The sequence below is a fragment of the Eleutherodactylus coqui genome, chromosome 1 (assembly GCF_035609145.1).
Source record: "Eleutherodactylus coqui strain aEleCoq1 chromosome 1, aEleCoq1.hap1, whole genome shotgun sequence".
Classification (NCBI taxonomy): Eukaryota; Metazoa; Chordata; class Amphibia; order Anura; family Eleutherodactylidae; genus Eleutherodactylus; species Eleutherodactylus coqui.
This window is the reverse complement of record NC_089837.1, coordinates 309524777-309542145: the sequence shown is the minus strand read 5'-3', so window position 1 is coordinate 309542145 and position 17369 is coordinate 309524777. Positions and strand designations below refer to the sequence as shown.

The 17369-nt window shown below is 42.7% G+C and overlaps 1 protein-coding gene across 1 annotated transcript in view; it reads right to left on the bottom strand.

The window, feature by feature from the left end:
• Nucleotides 1-17369, bottom strand: part of GRIK3 (glutamate ionotropic receptor kainate type subunit 3) — a 592020-nt gene that overhangs the window by 302936 nt on the left and 271715 nt on the right. Inside the window, exons 2-4 of the mRNA XM_066592013.1 lie at nt 15832-16008; nt 13500-13757; nt 10290-10471 (exon numbers count right to left, since the gene is read on the bottom strand). Coding sequence (XP_066448110.1) covers nt 10290-10471; nt 13500-13757; nt 15832-16008 — 617 coding nt within the window. The remainder of the gene's footprint in view (nt 1-10289; nt 10472-13499; nt 13758-15831; nt 16009-17369) is intronic.

Below are 17369 nucleotides of genomic sequence, written 5' to 3'. Positions count from 1 at the left end.
GGCGCAGACAGAGCGTCATCGATTAGCATCGAAAGAATCCATAGAGCTCTTAGGCCCCTTCCTAATGCATCCGAACCACCTAGAGACGTTATTTGCAAACTGCTCAATTTTCCGGATGCTGCAGCCGTTCTGAGAGCCACTAGGTCTCATAAAGATCTAAAATATGAGGAGTCCCCAATCCAGATCTTTCAGGACCTGGCGCCCTCCACACTAGCAAAACGACGCGCTATGCACCCTCTGCTGGAGGTTCTCAGGTCCATGGAAATAAAGTACGCATAGCTCTTTCCGTTTGGCCTTAGCATCACACATAGAGGCAAAAGAGTAAACGTGCGAACAACTGAGGACCTACAGAGTCTATGGCAACTACTTGACATTGAACCGTTGGATCTCCCTAACTGGCAACCGCTCCCAGAACCTCCTCAACTGCCTCAACTAGAGGACCAGGGGAAGTGGCTCGTTGCGGGTAACTCTAAGTCCCCTATAGGGAAGAAGAAAAGAGCAAAAGATGACTTGTGAGTTCTGGAATTACCGGGGCCTTGGTCCCCTAGGACTGGCCAAGTTCGCTCTGTATAGGAGGGCCATCACCTATTCCGTTTCTGGCAAGATAAAGGCGCAGTGCCCCATTGGTCCTGGCTCTTAACATTCGGAGAGCTTCTACGAGACCACGGGGCGTATAGCAAACCTGCACGGATCTGCCCTTCAGAAGCGAACTGAACGTAACAATTTTTTCTTTGTTGTTCCATTCCTTACTTAAGATCTCACCCTAACGGGTAATTTGTCGTTTTCAATGTTCATCTGCTGGTATACAACCGGCATGTTTTAGTGTTCTGAATGCCTTGCATACCTTGTTCTAGTGAAAGGATTGTCTTGTTCTGCCCTATACGTGACTTGCCAGCCATATACACACATGGCGGGGTTTCCCACCCAGCCATGTCCGTAGGATTCTTCAGGAGGGTCGTTGGTAGAGATGAGTGAGCGTACTCGTTCGAGTATTAGGGGTGTTCGAGATGCTCGTTACTCGAGACGAGTACCACGCGGTGTTCGAGTCACTTTCATTTTCTTCCCTGATAAATTTGCGCGCTTTTCTGGACAATAGAAAGACAGGGAAGGCATTACAACTTCCTCCTGTGATGTTCCAGCCCTATACCACCCCCCTGCAGTGAGTGGCTGGCGAGATCAGGTGTCACCCGAGTATTAAAATCTGCCCGCCCGCGGCTCGCCACAGATGCATTCTGACAGAGATCAGGGACAGTGCTGCTGATGCCGGAGCTGCTATAGGGAGAGCGTTAGGAGTTATTTTAGGCTTCAAGAACCCCAATGGTCCTTCTTAGGCTATAGTCAGAAATCGCAGATCGCACCTATCTGCGATCTGCGATTCCTGTTCTCTTCTCTATATGCGCTCTATATGAGAACATATAGAAGACAAATCATTCTTCTCTGCCACAGCTGTAACAGCTGTGGCAGAGAAGAACGATGTTTGCCCATTGAATTCAATGGAGCCGGCAATACAGCAGGTTCCACTGAAAGCAATGGGCTGCCGGCGTACGCGGGATGAATTGTCGGGAAGGGCTTAAATATAGAAGCCCTTCCCTGCAATTCATCCAGAAATGTGTTAAAATAAAAAAAATATATATACTTACCTTGTCCCGGCAGACGGAGTTCAGCGCGGCCGGCAGTGGGTGTCAAGGGGGTGTGAGTCAGACCTGCCTCTGATTGGCTCATATCTGTCCCCCCCTTCTTTCCTGTTTCAGTCCTTTTCCTCTCCCCCCCTCCTACATACCTCGTGTTTTGCCCCTCCCCTTCTGGGATCCCGGTGTGCCCTGGGAGAGGACAGGTGACTGTCTGTGTTATCTACAGTTTAGAGTATACGGTAACCCTACCTGTTATCCTTTTTATCCTCTATTGCAGTACAGAGACATCGATATAGACAGCCTTCATCTCACGTCCTTCAATGTCAGAGGGTTAAACTCACCTTCCAAAAGGCATAACCTGGCGATTCTCCTTCACGAGAAGGTATGACACCAAAATTCTATTTGCACAGGAGACACACTTCAAAGGTCACAAACACTTTGATCTGCCGGGGAAACAATTCCCCAGGGCCTTTCATAGCACTCATCCCTCGTCGGCCTCGAAGGGGGTCTCCATTTTTCTTCATAAAACGATTAATTTCGTAGAGGAGGCTCAATTCAGAGACGACAAGGGCAGAGTCCTGTTCATAAGAGGTTCACTGAACAATGTAAAAGTAACTCTAGTGAACTTATACGTCCCCAATGTAGAGCAAGTCCCTTGGCTCCTTAAGCAATTGGAGGTCCTAAGGCATTTCAGCATTGGACAATTGATTGTGGCGGGCGACTTGAATGTGACCCTCAACCCCTCACTGGATGCATCCTCTGGCCAATCCCAAATTTCACAATCTAGACTGAGAAAGCTTGGTAGAACTCTGCAAGAGTTAGGGCTAGTGGACGCCTGGCGTACGCTACACCCCTCAACGTAAGACTATTCCCTTTTTCTCCTCGGTGTACTCGACGTTCCAGAGGTTAGATTATCTCTTGGTCTCCTCTGTCCTCCTCACGTCCCTGATCAGAGCTGACATCGATTCGATAACAATCTCAGACCATGCACCAGTACATGTGTCCATCAGAACGCCGCACCCTCTCCCCCGGGAGTGGAGGTGGTCTCTTAATGCCTCGCTACTGGATTCAGCAAAGGAGAGGGAGCAACTCTCCAAATCACTTGAGGAATATTTTCTTCTTAATTCCTCGGACGATCTAGGAACCCCAATCATATGGGAAGCCCATAAGGCTTACATGCGAGGCCTTCTAATTGCCCTGGGCGCACGCGTTAAAAAATGCGCACAAAAAGAAATTGATGTAAAATTAAAGCAGATAGCTAAAATGGAACTGGCAGCGAAGCTCTCTCAAACAAAACAGAACTTAAACAGTCTGTCAGCTTTGAGGGCGGAACTGAGACTCCTTTTAACGGCTAGGTTCAACAAAAAACAAATGCAGTTTAAACATAGAATATACGCACAGGGCAACAGGGGGAGCAGACTGATGACTGCGCTGATTAAGAAGGCCAAGGCAAAGAACCAGATCAATTCCATAAAGTCTTCCTCAGGCAATATATTGACCTCCTCCAAAGATATAGCAGCAGAATTTCAGAAGTATTATTCTGCTTTATATAACTTGAGGGGCGACCCCCTGCCAGGTGCTTCCAAGGACTCTACCGCACCAATAGACAAATTTTTCCGTCACCTAAACATCCCTTAACTGAACCCCGCCGAAGCAGCCTCTTTGACTGGGCAGGTTACCCAACCCGAAGTTGAGAAACTGGTAGCAACATGTCCCCCCAAATAAAAGCCCGGGCCCCGATGGCCTTTCCATCCAATACTATAAGGCCTTCCTACCCATCTTAAAACCGAAATTAACAGACCTATTCAATAAACTAATGGAGGGGGCAGCCCTGCCGAGACAGACCCAAGAGGCCCAGATAACCCTTATTCATAAGGACAACAAGGACCCCGAATTATGTGCAAATTATCGCCCGATCTCTCTGATCAATTTGGACATGAAGCTATAGGCCAAGTTACTGGCCAAAACACTGGAACCCTTCGTGCCCTTCTTGGTCAATGAGGAGCAGGCAGGCTTCGTTAAAGGTAGGGAGGGGAGAGACAATTGCGTCAGATTACTCCGCACGACCCGATTCGCGCAGCACCATAAGATCCCACTAGCTCTGGTAGGTACTGACGCGGAAAAAGCTTTCGATCGGGTTGATTAGAAGTATATGGTAAGAGCCTTACATCATTTTAATCTCCCGCCGGAGTTTATTCGCGCAATATTTACTCTCTATACATGCCCTTACGCTAGACTTAAAGTTAATGACATTCTCTCCCCCCCCTTCGATATTAGAAACGGTACTCGGCAGGGCTGCCCTCTGTCCCCCTCCCTCTTCATTCTAGCACTAGAGCCATTACTCTTAAAGGTGCGTCAGGACCAGATGGTCCAAGGTCTATCGATTGGGAGCCAATCGCTCCATACAGCGGCTTTTGCCGATGACATTATGTTCTTGATAACGGACCCACGGAAAAGCCTCCCACGACTCACCAAGGTATTGGAGGACTTTAGTTCCGTATCTAATTTTAAGATTAATTTTTCAAAGTCGACGGTATTGAATGTCTCAATTCCCGAAAGCCAATGCAAATCTTTAAGAACTAACTCCCCATTCACATGGTCATCCGCTGTGATGGACTATCTCGGCATTAAGCTACCCAAGAGAGCGGAAGACCTATACAAAGAAAACTTTATCCCTCTGCTGAACCAAATTAAGCAACTCCTCAAAACCTACGATGTGCCATCCACATCGTGGTTTGGCAGGAAAAATATCATTAAAGCTTACATCCTACTGATTATTTTATACAGGATCAGAATGATCCCTATTCATCTCCCAACAAACTTTTTCAAGTCAATACGTACGGCCTTCTCGGGCTTTGTGTGGAGGCAGAGGAGGCCAAGGCTAGCGCACAAACTGCTAACTAAGAGGAGCTCCGAGGGGGGAATCGATCTTCCAGACGTATATGATTTCTACCGAGCAGCTCAACTCCGCTATTGGATTGATTTATCCCAAGGCTGCAAGGATGCCCTCTTATCCGGGATAGTGGAAGGTTACAGCAATGTCACATTATCGGAGGACCTATGGCTCCCATCGAGGAACTGTTACAATACAAAAACCTTTAACCCGTTGCTCAGAGGTCCGTGTGGCGTATGGGATGAGCTTGGGGCGACACTTGCCCCACCCCCCTCCCCCATTCTCCCACTACATATTATTACTAAAACACTGGACCTCCCTCTGGACTTGAGCACCGCCTCAGTTTGGAAGAGATTCAATGCATTTACGGTCTTCGACCTTCAATCACTCGCCCACCTTCACCCAACAACTATTCTGAGTAGACTACTACCATCCGAAAATTTCTCTTTCCTACACCGCGCCCATATTCTAGGGATCTTCAGAGATTTCTTGAAGACACATAGATCGACTAGACCACGGACCCCTTTTGAGAAGGCCCTAGGGGAAAATAAAACCTCACTCAGGAAAATTTCTTTCCTACGGAAAAACTTTATAACGCCCCCCCCCTGCCTTACAAACCAGCATTCATTTCCTCGTGGGAAAAGGAGTTGAACGTTTCACTATCATCTAGCGAAGCAGAGGCGATACTCAAGACTTCCTTTGGGATATCGCCATGTATACTGTCCCAGGAAGCGCATTATAAATTGCTAGCTAGATGGTATCGGACCCCCCAGTGGCTGTATGACCATGGTCTCGCACCCCAGGAAACCTGCTGGAGATGCGGGAGCACGGCAGGTTCATACCTCCATCTCTGGTGGACATGCCCTAAAATTTCCCCCTTTTGGAAGAAGGTTGAGATAATCATCCAGAACATCTCTCCAAAGCTTCGTTTAACACCAGACACGGTCCTCTTATGGAGACCGTCACCCCACTTCCAACCCAGGAAGAATAAACTACTAGCTTTCCTATTCGACTCGGCCAAATCATTAATTCCTCATCTCTGGAGGCAAAATACATCTCCAACACTTAGACAATGGAAAGACAGAGTGGACAACCTCTTTAACCTTGAAGAATTACATAGCTGGTCCACAAATACACACGATGAGTTCAACAAAATCTGGACACCCTGGAACAGGCTGAGACAGATGACATGCTGGGACGAGTGAGACGGAGGCAGATCCTCTCTTTTGAGGTATACCCCCCCTCCCCCCGGCATACTAATCCTACTCCACCGACCCCCCTCCCTTCACCCCTCCCTCTCCCCTCCTCCCCCCCCTTTATGTCTGTTCTTGTTAAGTGTATAAGTGTTGTTTCCCTTTCCCCCTGGTTACGACTGATATACTCAGATAAGTACATAGGCGTGAGGAGAGCTCTGGTTTAAGCTCTAGTAGTCTCGGTTGAGCTCACCACTGCCTTCAAACGAGGGCAACGGTATATGCTCCATAATACATAGGCGCCGGTGTACGCTTTATCAGATATTGTTAGACGAATGTCAGTCATTCCCATGTATTCTTTGTTTATTACAAAATGTCAATAAAAACTGGATTTGAGAAAGTAGCCCAACCCTCTGGAAATACCCTTCTATGGCTCAGGCGACTGCCCAGGCAACATTCCCTTGTACTGTCATGGTGAGATGTTCTGGAAGCCTTCAGAACAAGATAGTGCTCTCCAGGCTTGACTAGTTCTATACTACTTTTTTTGGTAGTAGTATAAACCACTTTAAAAAAAAACACCTTCTTGCGGAGGAAGAACCCAGAGAACAAGTGGAGGATGCAGACAGCAGGCTGAATGGTCATTTCTCTCCCCAGACTCCGTCCTGCATTGTCTGCCCACAAACCCCTGCTTGCTTTCTACCACTTTTTATCTGGTCTCCTAGCAATGAGCATACAAATCCACATCCAACGGAATGTTAATTATGTATGCACTGCGGCTCGAATGCATCCATAGAGATCAGTGTAGCCCATACATGCAGAATCCATGGTAAAATAGAGCAGGTGGCGATATTTCTTACGCTTGCAGAATTCAGAATTCTGCAAGTGTGAGCAAACGGGCGAAAGTCAATGCATTTCAATGCCCATGTATTACGGTGTGTCATACGTGTGGATGGCAATTCCATCTGCAATTCAAATGGTCTCGTGTGGACGGCGATCGTGGAATAGGCAATTCAAATCTGCTTGTGTGAGACCCCCTTATTCACCTAAAACTATATGTTATATTATTAGAGATGAGCGAGCATACTCGGAAAGGAGAGATACTTGAGAGAGTATCGTCCTTACCGAGTACCTGCCTGCTCACCAGCAAAGATTCGGGTGCCGGCAGGGGTTGAGCGCTATGTTGCGGGAGTGTGCAGGAGGGAGCGGGGTAAGAGAGAGATCCTGCTTAAAGATGGCCAGCTTAAAGATGCCCTAAACCATATTGACTGAGACAATGTCCTCAAAAATAGGTGTACAGACAATAAATGGGGAATGTTTAAATACTCACTGTGAGCAATTCAAACCTTTCAGGAATAAAGGGGTTAGAAGTAGGAAAAAACCAATGTGGCTAAATAAAGATGTAAAGGGGGCAATAAACAGCAAAAAGAAAGCATTTAAACTACTAAGGCAAGAAGGCAGTGAAGAAGCACTAAAAACATATAGTGAAAAAAATAAATTATGTAAAAAGCAGATAAAAGGAGCAAAGGTGGAGACAGAGAGTTTTATTGCCATAAAGAGTAAAACTAACCCTAAATTGTTCTTCAATTATAGAAATAATGAAAAGACAAATATTAAAAGTGTTGGCCCCTTAATAAATAATGCAGGAAAAATTGTAGAGGGTGATGAGGAGGAAGCAAATCTATTAAATATTTTTTTTTTCTCCAGCGTATTCACGGAGGAAAATGAAATGTCAGATGAGATGCAGAGTGATAACATAAACTCGTCACAAAATGTCACCAGTCAAACCCAGAAAGAAGTTGAGAGCCACCCGAAAAAAAGATTAAAACTGATAAATTGCTGGATTCCAATGGCAACGGGGTAAGAAACTGGTTCAATGATAGAAAGCAGAGGTTGTTTTTAATGGTACATACTGAGATTGGGTCTCTGTTACAAGTGGGGTACCACATGGGGTTACTACTGGGCCAATTCTTTTTAATATATTTATTAATGACCTAGTAAAAGAATTGTGCAGTAAAATATCAATATTTGCACACGACACAAAACTATGTAAAGAAATCAACACAATAAAGGACAGAATGCAGTTGCAAATAGATCTGAATAAGTTGGGGCTTGGACACAAAAGTGTCAATTAAGGTGTAACATGTAAGGTTGTGCACATGTTTACGAGAAATACATGTCACCATTACACACTGTGGGGGATGGCTCGGTAGGCGTGCGGGTTCTTGATACACAGAGAGGGAAACCCCAGCGGATGCAGTCCAAAACTGGCGTGACCTGCATCTTTATTTTCTTATATCAGCAACTTAAACAGTCCAGCCTTAACTTCAGGCAAAAGGGCAACATAAAAGTCCAACCTTGACTTCAGGCAAAATGGCAACATAAAAGTCCAACTTCGGCTATCAGGCCCTCCCGGCCTGATCAGGTCCCACTTGGCAAGTGCAGCGCATGCAGGGTTTCTCTCCCCAGCTGGTCACACAGGCTGCCAGGGCTCAGCAGCCATCTTAGCCCTCCTGTGTCCGTGCACCAGCTATTTATGTGCAGCCTGGCTCAGCCTCAGCCCCTGAGCTGATTGAGCTCGCAACACACCCTGGAGTGGAGGAGGTGGAATGGACAGCCCCACTACCAACCTGCCATCCATTCCAAAAAAAAAACGGCCTGGGTATTTTTAAACAACCAATCTCCAGCATCTACTTGCTGGAGACCACATTACACTCCCGGTTTCCTATGTCTCTGAGAGCGAGACATGACCTTCCTCCAGTACCCTTATGCATAATACCGGAACCGAGGGGCGATGTAGCGACCATCCACCACTACACCACTCAGTACCTCACAACACTAAATGGGAAACCAGTGGACAAAACAGACATTGAAAAAGACTTAGGGATTTTAGTTAACTGTAAGCTTAGCGCGAGTGACCAGTGTCTGGCAGCTGCTGCCAAGGCAAATAGGATTATGGGGTGCATCAAAAGAGGTCTAGGGATACATGACAAGAACATTGTTCTACCTCTTTACAAGTCACTGGTCAGACTACACATGGAATATTGTGTAGAGTTTTGGGCACTGGTACTCAAGAAGGACATATCAGAATTTGAGTGGGCTAAAGTAATAAATGGAAGGCGTAGACTACAAAACCCAGAGAGGTTATCAACGTTAGGATTATTTAGTTTAGAAAAAAGATGACTAAGGGGTGACCTAATAACTATGTATAAATATATCAGGGGACAATACAGAGATCTCTCGCAGGTTTTGTTAATACTCAGGACTGTGACAAGGGGGCATCCTCTACGTTAAGAGGAAAAAAGGTTTCTACACCGACACAGACGGGAGTTCTTTACTGTAAAAGCAGGGAGACTAAGAAACTCTCTGCCTGAGGATGTGTTAAACTTGATTAAAGTGTTTAAGATGGGCCTTGACAGCATTTGAACCTGCAACCTTCTGCACCCTGTGCAGCAGCCCTACCAATTGTGCTATTTAAGCATGCTAAATAGTGCCAGCGAGTCCTAGCACCTTGTTCCTTGTCCTATGTCTCCTGAACTTTGTTCCTATTACCTATGTCTTGGTCTACCCCATCCTTTATTAGGCCCTCTATAAAAACCTTGCCTTGCCATTCCCTCCCAGTGTATTATTGTGCCCTGTGCCTCTACTCAAGCGTCTCTCTCACATACCTGCTCCTCTACAAATGATTGTCCATCTCGTGCACCAGACCTCAGCTATACCTCCTGACAACATTATTGCTTCAACCCTTTGTACTGCACCACTATTTTGTGAACCAGACCCCAGCTACTCCGGAACAACACTACCTTCCTGTAAGTGGCTACAGCACAAGACTTGAGTCCAACGCTAGACTCGTGACAGGCCTAGGCGCTTTTCTTCAGTGTTACAATATTATATGTTAGTCACGAATTACTTGAATGGTTGTTGATCTAGGGATTATTCTGATTGCCAGATTGGAGTTGGGAAGCAATTTTTTCCTTTAAATTGTGAAAATTGGGCTTTTTTTGCCTTCCTCTAGATGAACATTGGGAGGGGGGATGAGGGGGGAAATAGGCTGAACTGGAGGGACATATGTCTTTTTTCGGCCTAACAAACTATATTACTATGTTACTTTTGTCTCTTTAGTACATTGTGGTAGTAACATGTTTTATTGCTTGTCAATTATACATTTTTAAAGTATACAGTATTCCAAACTGAGCAGTGAATTGTATATTTAAAGCCTAGATAACTACTAATGAATGGAAAAAGCTGTAATCCTATATTCAAGCCAATTGAAATAATGCAAAGGTTCATGAAGAAAACATTACATTAAGGGAAAACAATTACCAAAGTCTCTGCCTCGAATATTGATTGAACATACACCAGGTAACAGGAAGGATAGAGATTAACACTTGCTAATGAATGACACTGAACATATGGAGGGATGTGATAAATCCCACTGGGCTATCGGTGTGAAAATTAATAAGCAGCAGTACAGTCCAAGAGTAAATCAAAAACACTAACGTCATAAATCTCTAATCAAGGCTGGATTGCTGGGGAGAATACAAAGTCAATGAATAATTTATTTTTTGTACCCACCTGCCTGAGGATTTGTGCTGCCATGGTGTGACTGCAATCAAAAATAATGCGGAATTCCCGTCCTCGCTTCATCTCTTTTAGGAGTGGTCGGGCATCTTCAGACTCTGGAGGGAGCTGGCGAATTTTTAACCGGATGTTATATCTGGCAGGGGCCATAATGAGCTCTTGCAAACGGATGAGACCTTTAAGATCAATTCAAAAATTGTGAAATGGGGGAAATCACATAGGTTTCACACTAATTTACTACATTTCACATAGGTTAATATAAAATAGTAATAAACCTGTAAATTTGCATTACAATGAAATATGAAGGACACATGCATAAAAGGATCCCATATATTGCTATCTCTTAAAAAAGTTCACATGGCAATCCTCACTAGAATATCAATTACATATTAAATTTAAAATTACTGTGTGCCTTAGACAACATTTTTGCAGTGTGCACTTTGTAATGCTTAATTTCTAACCATGGAAACTTGCTTGCTGCTAGACCTGGTGATAAGAGCTGAGAGCTGCCTCTGATTGGCTCAGCGCAGGGACCAATCAGGGGCAGCTCTCAGCTGTCATTCAGAATTCATGAATGGGTGAGTGAGAGCTGCCTCTGATTGATGAGGCTGTGACCAATCAGAGGCAGCTCATTCAGCAGGCGGGGATTTTAAATCCCCGGCTGCTGAATACTACTCACATCAGTTCAGGAGAACTGCCGACCGGCCGCGGCTGAACTCCATCTGCCGGGACAAGGTGAGTATATATTTTTTTTTACTTTTTACACAGTTTTGGATGATATTCAGGGAAGGGCTTATATTTTTAAGCCCTTCCCGTAAATTCATTCAGCGCTCGCTGGCAGCCCATTGCTTTCAATGGAGCCGGCTGTATTGCCGGCTCCATTGAATTCAATGGGCTAACATCGTTCTTCTCTGAGAACGATCTTTATGCTGACAGTGCGGGGGGGGGGTCTCACTCTTGCCACTATTGTGGCTTAATAGTGAGACCTCGGAGCCCGAAATGCAGCCCTGCATGTTGCTCCTTGCCTGCCCTATCCATTTCTGTGTTTTTTACATGACTTTGGTGATTTTGCTAAGATTTTCACAAATGAAAACCTTAGCGGAGCACCAGTCATATACAAAAATGCTCGAGTCGCCCATTGACTTCAATGGGGTTCGTTACTCGAAACGAACCCTCGAGCATCACTGAAAGTTCGACTTTAGTAACGAGCACCCGAGCATTTTGGTGCTCACTCATCTCTAATAACTAACACTTCTGCCTTCACTTGTTAGAACATAGCGCTTTTGAGCACTGTGTAGCCTGTAAAGGGTCCTTGATTATGTCTGAAAGCTGAGGACCCAACCTGCTTTTGCTTGGTTGCGGGAGCAGAGGCTTTAATCCTGCACTGTATTTTTGCTATCGGCCGGGATTAAAGCCCAAAACCAAGTGCCATAAATTTATGGCGCTTGGTCCTTAAAAGGATAAAAATTAATAAAAATTAGCTGAATTGAATATATGTAGTAGAAGTCTGATTGCCATTGTTTTCAATGCAATTATACAGAACACTGATGTAATTGCATTGAAAAATGTTTCCTTAATGCGATCAGAGTGAACCATTTTTTTATACAGCGTATTAGGTATTACACACTATTTCTAAAATTCTATCGGGGTTTAAAAATTTCAGCTTGTGAGATATCTTCAACATTTTTGCACACTATTGTAAATCTAATTACAAACTAAAGACAGTTTCAGATGAACATATTAACACATCATAGATCCCTGCGATGCTAAGAGTTTGGGTCAGGAGACCCGCAGTCAGGTTGAGGCACTCACCTGTAATACGCTCGTCAGAAACCGGCCTTGTGGGGAAATTTATGATATGGTCTAAAATAAATACTTTTTGCTGCCCATACCAACCCATCACAGTGCTGCTGTCATTTCTTTTAGTGATCTTTTAAAATTTAAACCTGTGTTGTGATTAGTTGGTATGAACAACAAAGATTGTTTTTCTTGTCATTAGTTTTCATAAATCTGTCCCTAAGTGTGCATTTGGGGTAACAGAAATATTTGGTCTTAGATCCTCTTAGTACTCATATCATATTTAAACCATAAGACTTGTTCATCTGTATTATTTAGGTGAACATCCAAAATGTTATGCAGCAAAAGGTATAGTTCCAAGTATTTTGGGAGTCTGTTATTAAATTTCTCATGGGAATGTCAATTCACTCAAAACCCATGGAAGGGTATTTGTATTTGCCAACTTTGATACTCGCTACAATACATCTTCCTGTTTCTCATTAAATCTCTTTAATACGTCAAAAAGGTTACTGAGAAAACATGGCTCGCTCCAATAGTTTCTATAGTGTCAGAGCAGCTTACCACAGTTAGCTCTATACAGTCCTGAAAAAATGGATATGTCAACACTAAAGATCAGAGAACCTCTAGGTCTTAATATTTGACTTCTATTGCCTTTTGGTGTTGAGTTGCCTTTAGTTTTTTTCTGGTTTAGATATTAGGAATAGAGATGAGCGAGTATACTCGCTAAGGACAATTACTCGATCGAGCATTGTCCTTAGCGAGTATCTCCCCACTCGGAAGAGAAGGTTCGGCTGCCGGCGTGGGTGAGAGGTGAGTTGCGGCCATGAGCAGGGGAGAGCGGGGGGGAGAGAGGGAGAGAGAGATCTCCCCTCCATTCCTCCCCGCTTCCCCCCACCGCTGGCAGACGAATCTTTGCTCCCGAGCGGGCAGGTACTCGCTAAGGGCAATGCCCGATCAAGCAATTGCCCTTAGCGAGTATACTCGCTCATCTCTAATTAGGAAGTAACTGTCCCTCTGGCCTTAAGTATAATGTATTTTTCGAACCTGTATGTGGTCTGTTTAAAGTGTTTTTATTTAATATTTCCTATATCTTATACTGTGAATGCTGTTTTAAAGGAAATTATATTCTGCTGTTTGCCCTTTCTTCATTCCATGTTCCCCATTCTGACTGAAGGAAACTCCTCTGCCTATTAGAGAGGACAGACCTTCTTCTTTATATTACTCCATAGCTGTTATTCTTCCCTTTTGTATATTGTATGATAATTTCGCATGGAATATTTCATGGAAAGCTTGATGAAACTATTACTCCTGTATATGAACCAGTAAAATGTAACTCTACTGTTCAAATAAAACACACACATCATCTTTGTACACAAATAACCTGTTTTCATAGTGTCATCATCATACCTGTGCTGTCATCATAGACCACTGTGGCTGATTTCCACTTTAAAAATTGCACAAGATCTAAAATTGCGTGGCTAAGAGAGGCATAGTCTGGGTACAAGTTTACATAGAAGGAGTCTCTGTTATCTAGAGGATGATGCTTCCATCGGACCTGAATATGTGGCACTTCCAATGCGTTACAAATAGACTGGACTGCGTTGGATGAAGAACTGTGTGATGGACCAAAAATGGCAACAACTCCAAGGGCCAATTGGTCACAAGCTGCAACAAAGAAACAGTGATATCTTTAACTTGGTTTAAACAATTAAAATTTAACCCTGTATGATCCAAAACAAAGCTATTTCATTATTTGGTTGGTCACACATTTCTCACAGCCCTCTTCCTTTCTCATAAGAAAAAGGGTTACATTAACACAATGTGACTTAGTATTATTTTAGATCTGACACCAGGTAAGAGCACCATAATCTAAGTTACGGTGCTCATATAGCAGGTTCCTTGGAGTCGGTGAAGTATTTCTCATACTTACACGGCTCATCAACATAGCGCTGACACCCCCTAAAGTCAACACGGAGCACGCAACACAATCACTTGCTGCATTCTGTGTGTGTGCACTCCCATAGTAGTCACTGGGAGTGTGAGTACACTGCAGGCTAACTTTCAGGGGTGACAGTACTGAATAAGGAAATTGTTAAATATAAGAAATGCCTTCACAAACTCCAAGAAGCCTGCTGTATGAACACCATTACTTAGTCTATGGTGATCATACCTGGTGAGAGGTCCCCCTTTAAAATTTCCTACTTTGCTGCTATGCAATGTCTTCAACTTGTTTAGAGGAAATATAGCTTAGTCTTTTTTCACATAAAAGCAGCTTTTTAGAAAATTGGCTCCACACTTCAGATCACCCTTCCAAATAGTCAGTATTGATTTGTACCCAGAAATTAGGTAAAGTTGGTTAAGAGAATCCACAATACATAGTCCTCTTTTGATTATTGCTATGGGACCCCTCCGTTTCTGTCCATATTGACCTGAGAAATGCTGATACACCAATTCTTCATTAGGCGACAGTTTTTCAAACTCATTCCATGAATATAGTAATGTAAAATTGTAGCACTATGTTAAATGAATAGTTTTAAGCTAATAATGGCTATTCTGAAAATGTATTCATTCTTGAAAACATATAGCAGTACTGTAATAGTTATTCAATTATTCAATAAATGTCGCTTGAATAACTTTTTACTCAAGTCTTTCTCTCGCCCAAAAGTCACATAAAGTAAATGCAATACATTGAGTATATACTGAAATTGTAGCTCCTATATTGCACAATAGACTGCGTATATGATTTACTATGGGTCTGTTAAGGGCAATTTTAACAAGGGAAGAGAAAGATCAATTTTTATTGGTTTAGCTCTGGCCACAATAGGCAACGGGCTCATAAATTGTCTATGAATGGGCTGGATGAGAAAGTAATAACTTGACCATTGAGCACATCTTGGTTACGTATAATACTCAAAAGTAAATCAACAAGGATAACTGGATGACCAAATCCTGACCTGAAATACAAATCAAAAACAATTTGTCTGGATGAAACAAAGCACACATTTAATAGTTTAGATTTGTTCTATGATTTAGATGAATCATTGGTTGCACTGTGTAGGTATTGTAGAAAACTCTCTTGAATGCAAGAATAAATGTCATGCCCTGTATGAATAGATAGATGGATAGATAGATAGATAGATATGAGATAGATAGATAGATAGATAGATAGATAGATAGATAGATAGATTGATAGGAGATTGATAGATAGATAGATAGATAGATAGATAGATAGATATGACATAGACAGATAGATAGATAGATAAATATGTGGATGGATGGATAGATAGATAGATATGAGATAGATAGATAGATAGATAGATAGATATGGGATAGACAGATACATAGATATGACATAGACAGATAGGTAGATAGATAGATAGATAGATAGATAGATAGATAGAAAGATAGATAGATTAGATAGACATCCTAGTCAATGTTTTGATTCTGTATGTACCAAGAACTGTTGAATTTCTGACCCAACTACAATAAAATATTATGATAGTGCATAGCAAATTCTATTTAGATAGGAATATCTAATACATTCTTATTTTCATATTTCTAATTACAGCTTATGAAAGCTATAATTCTCTTTATACAATAAAATCATAAAGATAAGATCATATAGATAATATAAAGTATTTCTGAAATGAGAAAGGATTACAGAACACCCTGTTATCCGAAAGACTCTAAATCCATGACATCTGATTTAATAAACTGTGCATTGTAACTATTTACTGACCTTTTCTGTTGGCTTCAAAACTGTCGTACAGATTGATTCTCTGAATATCGTAGGTCAGTGTTGTGTTTGGTAATAACGTTCGATTTCTGTTGATGATGTTTGCAGCAAATCTAAAAGCTTGTTCTTCTGCACTGACAAGCTGCCCAGTGGGTCCTTCCAAAAACTCAAAGATTCCTCCTGTAAGAACAACAATACAGCTTTTACTAAGTCATCCTTGATCTGATTAAATGCACTTTAGTGCAACCCAGCCATGCATATGTTCATATATATGCTATTAAATTAAATTACATTTTTAAATCTAGGAAAATAATACAGATAGCTAAAGGACAGCAATCTGATGTGGTTTTTATGACACTTTATGCCCAGATAAGATAACTCTGGACTACATAATAAATATGGTGCACTGGCTGATACTTGGAAGAGATATGAGTGCACAAAAGATCTAGAAAACTGATCGCCAATAAGATCTTGTATAATTAGATTTGTGTTTCAGTCCAAATCTGCTTAGGTCAGCAAGAATCCCCCATATACAATGAGAGAGCAATGTATTGTTTACACAAACAAGTAAAGCCTGACTCCTATCAATACATGAAACCAGCATAGAGTCTTCCAAAGAGAAAAACACACAAAGACTGGCATTAGAACAATTTAGTTAAGGCTGGTTTAGTCACAACCATTATCACTCAAAAAAATCTTTTGGGCGATTTTTGAGGAATAAATGTTGTGTCCTTTTTGCAAGGTGATTGCTTAAATATTGAGCTATCACCTTGCACTCCAAGCGCAGGATGCAGAAGACAAGCAGGCCCGCTTGTCTTCTACATCCAGCTGTTCCCCTCTCGGAGTGCCTGGCTGTTATACAGCCGAGTGCTTTGAGCGGGGGATACAGAAAACAAGCGGGGTGGCCCCACTCGTCCTCTGCATCCAGCTATTCTCTGCTCGGAGGGCCCAGCTGTTCTACAGCCAAGCCCTCCTAGCGGGATATGGAGAACACAGCTGGACCACTCTGTTCTACATACCCAGCCTGTCTTCAGGGAGCAGGATATAGCCGAAACAATAGTACCATCTGTATCCCGCTGTGAGTTCCTGATAACTGATCGCTGATCTTTCAGCATGCAGTAAGATCAGCGATCAGCAACGGCTTAACGAAAACTGTACTATCTCAGTGCAGTTAGACACAACGATTATCACTCAAAAGACAGTTTTGAGCAATTTTTAAGAGAAAATTGTTGTGTCTAAAAGGGCCTTTAGCAGACTGGACCAGAGAAAAATCAACAGAAACTTATTATTCTTTGCACTTGAACCAAGTGTTAATTTTGTCATGTGGCACGACCCTACTGAGCATCTCTGCTAATATTCTTCCATTTTTTCTACCTCATGAACACTCTCCATTAGAATGACCTATCAGCACACAATATGTTGTAATGTATTTAAATCTCACACCTTTTGTTTGAGTTACAATATAAGTTCTTTGCTAAAATTACTGTAAACCAGATGTCCTGTGGTTCACACACTATAATGCATGTCTTCCATTGGCTTCT